Here is a 9,000-nt window from a genome sequence, read left to right on the forward strand (position 1 = left end):
GCTTGAGCCCTGGAGGTGGAGGCTGCAGTGAGCTGAGATCGCACCACTGTACTCCCGGGCAGTCCTCAGGGCAGAGTCAAAGCTTTCCGAGGAACGTCTCAGGGCTCCCACCACCACCTCTATGTACAGAGGCATCACCCTGCACCAGGGCACCAAGACGAGCCACCCTGTTTTGTTTTCATTAAAATGGCAACCTCACCACCTACACATGTTGCTATGTTACCCCAGTGAGCCTTGACTCCCAGGATACACACATTTGTGTAATCCCCTCCCCTTGAGGATAGGATGGATTTAGTAACTCACTTCTAACAAATAGAAAATGGGCCAGACGCAGTGGCTCACGCCTGGAATCCTAGCACTCTGGAAGGCCAAGGTGGGAGGATCACTTGAGCCCAGGAATTTGAGAAGAACCTAGGAAACATGGTGAAACTCTATCTCTACCAAAAATTTAAAAATTAGCCCACTGTGGTGGCACGTGCCTGTAGTTCCAGTTACTCAGGAGGCTGAGGTGGAAGGATCACCCAAGCCTCGGAAGTCGAGGCTGCAGCGAGCCATTATTGTGTCACTTCACTCCAACCCAGGCAACAGAGGGAGACAGTGTCTCAAACAACAACAGCAGCAACAAACCCAATCAATAGATTATGGCAAAAGCGGCCGGGCACGGTGGCTCACACCTGTAATCCCAGCACTTTGGGAGGCTGAGGCAGGCCGATCACTTGAGGTCAGGAGTTCAAGACCAGCCTGGCCAACATGGCAAAAACCCATCTCTACTAAAATGTACAAAAATTAGCCAGGCATGGTGGCACACACCTGTAATCCCAGCTACTTGGGAGGTTAAGGCAGGAGAATTGTTTAAGCCCGGAAAGCGTTGATTGCAATGAGCTGAGATTGTACCACTGCACTCCAGCCTGGGGTGACAGAGCGAGATTCTGTCTCAAAAAAAAAAAAAAAAAAAAAAAAAGATTATGTCAAAAGCAATGGGATATCACATCTAAGATTAGGTTACAAAAAGACCTAGGTGCCCTCTTGGTTGCTGTCTCTGATGGGGGTCAGCTGCCATGTTTTGAGCTGTCCAATGCAGAGGCTCATGTGTCAAGGAACTGAAGGTCTCCAGCCAACAGTTCATGAGCTCCTGGGTCCTGAAGACCTCCGTGTAAGTGAGCTTGAAGTGGAGCCTCCCCTAGGGGAGTCTTCAGGTGACACTGTAGCCCCAGCAACAACTTGATGGTAACCTCATGAGAGATCTTGAGGCAGAGGCATCCAGCTGAGCCGCACCCATTTTCCTGACCCTCAGAAACTGTGACGTGATAAATGCTGTTGTTCCAAAGCCACTAAGTTTTGGGGTAATTTGTTACACTGTAAGACAGGTAAGTAACTCAACATCCGTCATCTAGGATCTGCGTGGCTCCGTCAACAATACAGAGCACCATTGTACCGAATGACGCCGTGGGCACAAAGCTCTCAGCACGCAGCAAGCCTGGGCAAAGAGCAGGCGTCATCACGTTATTGTCCAGCTCATGTCAAAAATCTGCGCGGAAACCTGTTTCAAGCTGGATCACCAGAGAGCTATCATCTTCAACTGTGCTCGAGACCAACCTGGGCAACATGGGGAAACTGCATCTCTACAAAAAACAAAACAACAACAAAAACCACGAAAATTAGCCAGGCATGGGGGCTCATGCCTGTAGTCCTAGCTACTCGGGAGGGTGAGGTGGGAAGATTGATTGAGCCGGGAGGTGGAGGCTGTAATGAACCATGATCACACCAGTGCACTCCAGCCTGGGCGACAGAGCAAGACTCTGTCTCAAAAATAAATAAATATTGGCTGGACGTGGTGGCTCACGCCTGTAATCACAGCACTTTGGGAGGCCGAGGCAGGCAGATCACTTGAGGTCAGGAGTTCTAGACAAGCCTGGCCAACATGGTGAAACCCCATCTCTACTAAAAATACAAAAAAATTAGTTGCTTGTGGTGGCATGCACCTGTCATCCCAGCTACTCGGGAGACTGAGGCAGGAGAATCACTTGAACCCGGGAGACAGAGGTTGCAGTGAGCCGAGATCATGCTACTGCCCTCCAGCCTGGGCAACAGAGCGAGATGCTATCTAAAAAAAAAAAAAAAAAGCATGATTATGGAGGGGGGACTGTTGTCTCCATTTTACAGATGGAGAAACTGAGGCTCTAACAGGACAGGTACTTTTGCCCAAGGTCACGAAACTTGTGGCACCAGATTTGAATTCAGGTCATGGTCAGTTTGTCCTTGAGAGAAATCCAGTTACATTTTCCCCTTCACAGTTGTGATCTTGAGGTGGACATCAGCACAGAGCCTGGCACGTAGTAGGTGCTGAATCATTACTGAATGAGTAGAATAGTGTTGTCCATTGTACACTGGGTCTGAGAGGTGGAATGACTTGCCCAGCATTACACAGTAAGCAACAGGGTGGGAACTGAAGCCCCTCCTGTCTGACTCGAAGTCATGAACACTTCCTGTACTGCAGCGGCGAGAGCAGGACCCACCCCTGGGGCCACAGAGCAAGGAGAGTAATGAGGGCAATGCCCATGGCCCAGGAGCCCCACGCATGGGACAGTCAGCCAGGGCGTGACCAAGGGCCCCTCACCCTGGACAGCTCTGTGCTGGATCACGTAGATGAGTGCCCAGCACAGGGTGGTGGCCGTGGTGCTGGTGCCTCCCAGAAACAGGTCGATCACCACCTGGACCAGGTTCTCCCCGTTGAATGTGGAGACAGGCTCATCCATGGCCTGGCGACAGGGGGGATGGGTGAGTGGGGGGTGCAGCTCCAGGTCTAAAGTTCTCTCCTGACAGAGCCCTGGGGTTTCCTTGAAGCCTGATCTGAGACCTGTGCGGCCAGAACTTGAGGTTCCAACCCCTCAAGAGGGCCTGACTCTCAGGACTGCACTGATGTTGATGGGGGGCTGCCCTGGTGTTCTGGCCCTGACATCAGCCAGGTCTTCTGCTTCCCACCCTACCCATGCCTGCAGAAGCCAGCCCTGCCCTGGGAAAAGGCAGGGAGGAAAACCCTGTTTTAACTCAAGCTTTCAGGGTGCTTTGGAAGCTTGTAGACAGAGCCAAAGATGAGAAACTGAGACCATGGCTTAGAAACGAGGTGCAGCCGAAAAAGATGGCCCCTCCTTTCCCGAGCAGCTATTCCAGGCTCACCTTGGAGATCTGGGCCAGGGAGCAGTTGATGAAGTCCTTGGAGGCCTCCGGTGCTTTGAGTTTGCGCCCAGTGATCTCTCGGTGGATGAAGCTCCTCACGACCCCTTGGTACCTAAATATCTCCCAGTGGGGTCCTGGGAGGTGGCAGAGGGCCTAGGGAAACACGTCGTGCAGCTATGGAGAGAGAGGCCCACCCAGGGCCTACTCAGGAGCCAGCCCCTGAGTCAGGGGGCTCCAAAGTGGGCTGGGGCCTTTGACTTGAGTAACCCAGGGCTGCCTCTCATCTGGAGACCCCCAAAATAATCTGGACAGAAATGAGAGCTGTGGTCAGAGCAGTTGTGCTTAGGGCTTCGCTTGGATGTTGCAGGTCCAGAAAGCTGTATTTCTGAGGATATAACCAGCCTCTGATTCCTTGCCCATGCATTCATGCTGAACCACAACAAAGGTTTGAAGCTCTGAATGTGTCAGCTACCAGGCAGAAGCCACGATCTCCCTCCTGCCCACCTTGCACCCTCCCTGCCAGGCCCTGGCTAAGGCCCCTCTCTGCCTTTGGCCCCCAGTCTAATGGCCTGCACACCTGCCTCCCTAGATGCCAATTATCCAGTGCCACACAGTTCTGACCAAGGCCAGGCCAAAGTCAATGGCTTGAGTCAGTTCCTGGAAGATGGGATCCTCTGAGAGGAAGTGGTGGCCAAACACAAGGGCCCCAATGACTCTGACTGTGGACCTGACAATGGATACCTGAGGGTCGAAGGATCTACCTGAGGGCAGAGGGGCAGGGCTCAGGACAAGGAGGCACAAGAAGCACTGCCCTGAGCACCCATCTGATCTTATATATAGACGCTCATTTACTAACTCGGTCCTCCATTCCCATTCCTCACTCATGCGCTCAGCAAATGCTTACAAATGCTCACGCCTGTAATCCTAGCACTTTGGGAGGCTGAGGTGGGTGGATCACCTGAGGTCAGGAGTTCGAGACTAGCCTGGCCAACATGGTGAAACCCTGTCTCTACTGAAAATACAAAAATTAGCTGGGCCTGGTGGCATGCACTTGTAATCCCAGCTGCTTGGGAGGCTGAGGCAGGAGAATCACTTGAACCCGGGGGATAGAGGTTGCAGTGAGCCAAGATGGCTGCCACTACACTCAGCCTGGGCAACAAGAGCGAAACTCCATCTCAAAAACAAAACAAAACAAAACAAAACAAACAAAAACAAAAAAACCCAGGTGCTTACCAAGCACTTTCTATGAGCCAGGTCAGAGAGAGGCATGGGAGACAGACAGCCATTTGAATGATAACAGAATGTGGGGCAGCTATGTCACAGCAGGGAATAAAAAGGTTTGGGGGCCTGGCATTCAGGAGGATTTCTCAGGGCAGGTGACCACAGCTGGTCTGGAGGAAGGAGCAGTGGTTTCTCATGGGGAGGGAAGGGACATGGGCTGGGATGTTCTGGAAGGGGAACAGCATGTGCCAATGGCTAGAGGTGTGAGACGCCTTGGATGATTTGTTTGTTAGTTTTTTGTTATTTTATTTATTATTTATTTTTTGAGATGGAGTGTTGCTCTGTGGCCCAGGCTGGAGTGCAATGGCATGACCTCAGCTCACTGCAGCCTCCTTCTCCCAGGTTCAAGCGATTCTTCTGCCTCAGCCTCCAGAGTAGCTGGGATTACAGGATTAGCCTAACACACCCGGCTAGTTATATTTTTAGTAGAGACAAGGTTTCACCATGTTGACCAGGCTGCTCTCAAACCCCTGACCTCAGGTGATCTGCCTGCCTCTGCCTACCAAAGTGCTGGGATTACACGGGGGAGCCACTGTGCCTGGCCGCCTTGGATGTTGGTGGAGGAGACTTCCCCAGCTGTCAAGGAGGGTTCTGGCTTCCCAGTGACCTTGGCCATTCCTGGGCCTCTGTCCACCCACCTTGGAGAAACTCCTACTCGATGGAGCTTAAAATTGCTATTAACGTTCTGAGGCTTCCTGGACACACACACGCCTATGCAGTGAGGCTTGCCTCCTCTGCAGGGGTGTGTGTGTGCGTGGGGAGAGGGGGTGAGGGTAGGCCTGCCACCAGCCTGCTACTTACCGAGTTCCTGGCGGAAGGCTTCCACCAGCTCTGCTGCCTCTTTCTGCAGCTGCACCTCCAGCACCAGCTTGCCTAGGCCCAGCCCTTGAAGCGTCACCAGGCAGAAGCGTCTCTGTTGCCACCACATGTGCCTTCTTCTACAGATGATGCCTGGGTCCGGGGCAGAGTGGGGTGGACAGTCAGTAGCCATCCCAGACTCCCAGACCAAGACCACTTGGCTCTCACGGGGGCCGGGCCTGGAGGGCATACCCCAGAATCACCTCTGGGATGATACTCTGCCCGGGGCTGAGGGGCATTTGAGGGAGTGGTCTGTGAGCTTGGTGCCCTCAAGGTGGTCTCAGCTATGCCCTCCCCCAGTCCACCAACCCGATTTTTCCTTTAAGAGTCCCCATAAGAAATGAAAGAGGAGATAAAGAATGCAGGGTGCTGGGCGCGGTGGCTGACACCTGTAATCCCAGCACTTTGGGCGGCCAAGGTGGGTGGATCACCTGAGGTCAGGAGTTTGAGAACAGCCTGGCCAACATGCTGAAACCTGGTCTCTACTACAAAAAAATAAAAAAAATAAAAAAATTAGCTGGGCGTGGTGGTATGTGCCTGTAACCCCAGCTACTCGAGAGGCTGAGGCACAAGAATTGCTTGAAGCCAGGACGGGGAGGTTGCGGTGAGCCAAGATCGTTCCACTGCACTCCAGCCTGGGCGACAGAATAAGACTCTGGGTCAAATAAAAAAAAAAAAAAAGAACGCAGGGGAGGGAGGAGGGGTTCTGGGGAGAGGCAAGGCAGGAACAAGGCTGTTTGCTGAACCAGGCACTGAACGGGCACTATCAGGTATTTTGGCCACTTAATCCCCTCCCCACATTCTCAGGATGTAGAGCCATCGTCATCCCCATCTACACAGGAGCCCACTGAGGGGCAGAGAGTGAGGCCGACTTGCCCGGGGTCACGGAGCTGGCCAGGGCTTGGGTTGAGACTTGAATCCAGATCTTTGAACCCCCAGAGCTGGTTCCTTGTCATACCACCCTCTCCCCTCACACAGGTCCTCCTGGCAGTCCCCTCTCTGTTAACAGCTCTGGGCTAGCCCCGATTCCCTGAGTGTAGTGACCATCTAGCCGCCTCCCCCTCCCCAGCAGGAGGGCCAGCCGTGCCTTGTTCTCCAAACAGGTCCTGGAAGAGCGAGGTGAGGGGCCTGCCCGAGAACTGCTCCCAGTTGGAGACCAGCGCTTCCTTCACCGTCCGAGCCACTCAGCACCATGATGGGGATCGGGCTCACCCACACGGTGAACAAACACACTGCCGTGGGTCTGTGCCAGCTGTGGAGAGATGGGGTGACACCGCAGGAGCACCTTCTCAGAGTGACTCCAGCCCTGTTCCCCAGGCAAGCCAAGCCAAGCCCTGGGTCACAGGCCCACCCGGTGCACTTGGAATAGTCAGGGCCCAGCACTTTCACCCCATTAATCCTGGGAGATGGGAATGTTCTAACCATTTTACAGATGATAGTAAATAACCAGTTTCTCCAGGACTTGGCGTCCCACGTGGGCTTTACATATTTTATTTGAGTCCACCCTCGGTATCAGTGTGCAGGTAGGCTCTTTATCTCCATTTTATGAGTTAAAAAACAGAGGCCAGACCAGGCGCAGTGGCTCACGCCTGTAATCCCAGCACTCGGGAGGCCAAGGCGGGTGGATCACCTGAGGTCAGGAGTTTGAGACCAGCCTGGCCCACATGGTGAAACCCCGTCTCTACTAAAATTACAAAAATTAGCAGGGCGTGGTGGTGCAGGTCTGTAATCCCAGCTACTCGGGAGGCTGAGGCAGGAGAATCGCTTGAACCTGGGAGGCGGAGGTTGCAGTGAGCTGAGATTGTGCCACTGTACTCCAGCCTGGGCAACAGAGCGAGACTCTATTTCAAAAACAACCAACCAACCAACCAACAAAACCCCAAAAAACAGAGGCCAAAAAAGATAGTAAAAGATGAGGACCTTGAACCCAGGTCTCCTGAGTCCCAGTACAGTGCTCTTTCCACTGCATGGGAAGCCTGAGGATCATAATTGTCTGACAGCGCCAACCAGATATTTTAAAAAATTTTGTTGAGTGTGATTAAGAAGAGGGCTGAGCATGGCCTCAGGAAAGACAGTGTCCTGCCTGCCATCGTTCTCAGCAGCAACCCAGCTCCACCCGCTCAATCCAACAGCGCCCTTCAGCTGAGGCTCCAGCTACCCTGGCAGTGACTTTGTGCAGTGATTCCTTGAGTAACATCACTTGAATGGGCCCTTGTGGGGGTCGCATTTCCCCCAACTCCCACCTCAAGTAGTTTTTCAGAAAACTTCTTCCAGCCACACACAGTGCTCTCCTGGAGTCGAATTCTGTTCAGTGGTTTTTGCCACCCTGTTCCATTGGCAGTGGACTTCTACTGCACTCAGAATTTCTTAGATTAGACTTCTTAGATTCTGCAGAAAGTCCACAATTTTTGCAATCCCCCTACCACCCTGCATTTGACTGGTGAGGAAATTGAGGCTCAAAGCCTCCCAGCTAATGAATGGCAAGACCAGGATTCACCCCACACGTGTCTGACCAGTTCCTTCTTTCTGTCTCCAGTGCCGCTGGGCTGAGAGAGAGGAGGGGTTCATCTGTCCACCCCTTTAGGGCCTCCAGCTTTCGCACAGGCTTCCTACCTGGAGCAGTGTCTCTGGGTGCAGCTGAAATCGTAGCTGCCACAGGTTTCCAAGGATGGGGAAGGGGAGTGGGCCAGGAGGAAGGTGGTTCCTGTCCCAGCAGAAGGTGCCAAGTTTCAGGAGCAGGAAGGAGATGGCAAGTAAAGCCAGCCCACTGAGCAGGGAGAGCATCTCCTTGGTCCTGTGTCTCCTCTTCTCACTTTTGCTTCTCGGTCCCGGCTCTCCCAGGCGCCTGGCCAGGCTTTTAGGGCGATGCTCCCAGGCAGCGTCGTGGAAGGAGGTAAACCCAGGAGCCCTTCCCCAGTGGAGTAAATCCATTTGGTCACACCAGTCACACCTGGGCCAAGCCACTCACCAGGGTGGCAGGGCTGTGGCCTGGAACAGGGTGGAACACCTTCACTCCTATGTCAGCATCATCCTCACCTCTGGCCCTCGCAGCTCATCCCTGGTGAGGCTCTTCTCAGCCTCTTCCTGGCAGGGTCAGCTAACTGCACGACTCAGCTCAAGAGGGACAAGGGGCAGGCAGCCGCTAGCAGTGGCAGTGTCTCCCATCAGGACATTCTCTCCCGCCTCAGCGCGCCTGAGGCTGGGATCCTACTCCTGTTCTCCTCCGCCAGATGCACAGCAGCCTTCCTGAGGTCTCTTCAGCTTGCACTGAATCCCCATGTTCCTCAGTGGTCAGTTCTGTAGCCTTCTCTCTCTCTCGCTCCTCTCGCCCCCCTGCCCTCTCTCTCTCTCTCTCTCTCTCCCCTCTCTCTCTTTCTCGGTTCTTTCTCCTGCCTCAGCCTCCCGAGTACCGAGTAGCTGAGATTACTGGCGCCCACCACCACGACCAGCTAATTTTTGTAGTTTTAATAAGGATGGAGTTTCACCATGTTGGCCAGGCTGGTTTTGAACTCCTGAACTCAGGTGATCCTCCCACCTCAGCCTCCCAAAGTGCTGGGATTATAGGCATGAGCCACCATGCCTGGCCTCCTTCTTTCTCCTTTCTTTTCTTTCTTTCTTTCCTTCTCTTTCTCTCCCTTCCTTCCTTCCTTCCTTCCTTCCTTCCTTCCTTCCTTCCTTCCTTCC

At 53.5% G+C, this 9,000-nt stretch overlaps 1 protein-coding gene across 1 annotated transcript in view; it reads right to left on the reverse strand.

Moving 5' to 3' along the window:
* The window catches only part of LOC105514479 (cytochrome P450 2D27-like), an 11,958-nt gene extending 3,586 nt beyond the window's left edge, over positions 1-8,372 (reverse strand). The window contains 8 exon segments of the mRNA XM_011945859.1: positions 1,436-1,477; positions 2,618-2,759; positions 3,178-3,351; positions 3,799-3,938; positions 5,260-5,409; positions 6,529-6,568; positions 7,930-8,266; positions 8,353-8,372. Coding sequence (XP_011801249.1) covers positions 1,436-1,477; positions 2,618-2,759; positions 3,178-3,351; positions 3,799-3,938; positions 5,260-5,409; positions 6,529-6,568; positions 7,930-8,266; positions 8,353-8,372 — 1,045 coding nt within the window.
* Positions 8,373-9,000: the final 628 nt, after the last annotated feature.

Source organism: Colobus angolensis, unplaced genomic scaffold (genome assembly GCF_000951035.1).
Source record: "Colobus angolensis palliatus isolate OR3802 unplaced genomic scaffold, Cang.pa_1.0 Scaffold245, whole genome shotgun sequence".
In the NCBI taxonomy this organism is placed as follows: domain Eukaryota; kingdom Metazoa; phylum Chordata; class Mammalia; order Primates; family Cercopithecidae; genus Colobus; species Colobus angolensis.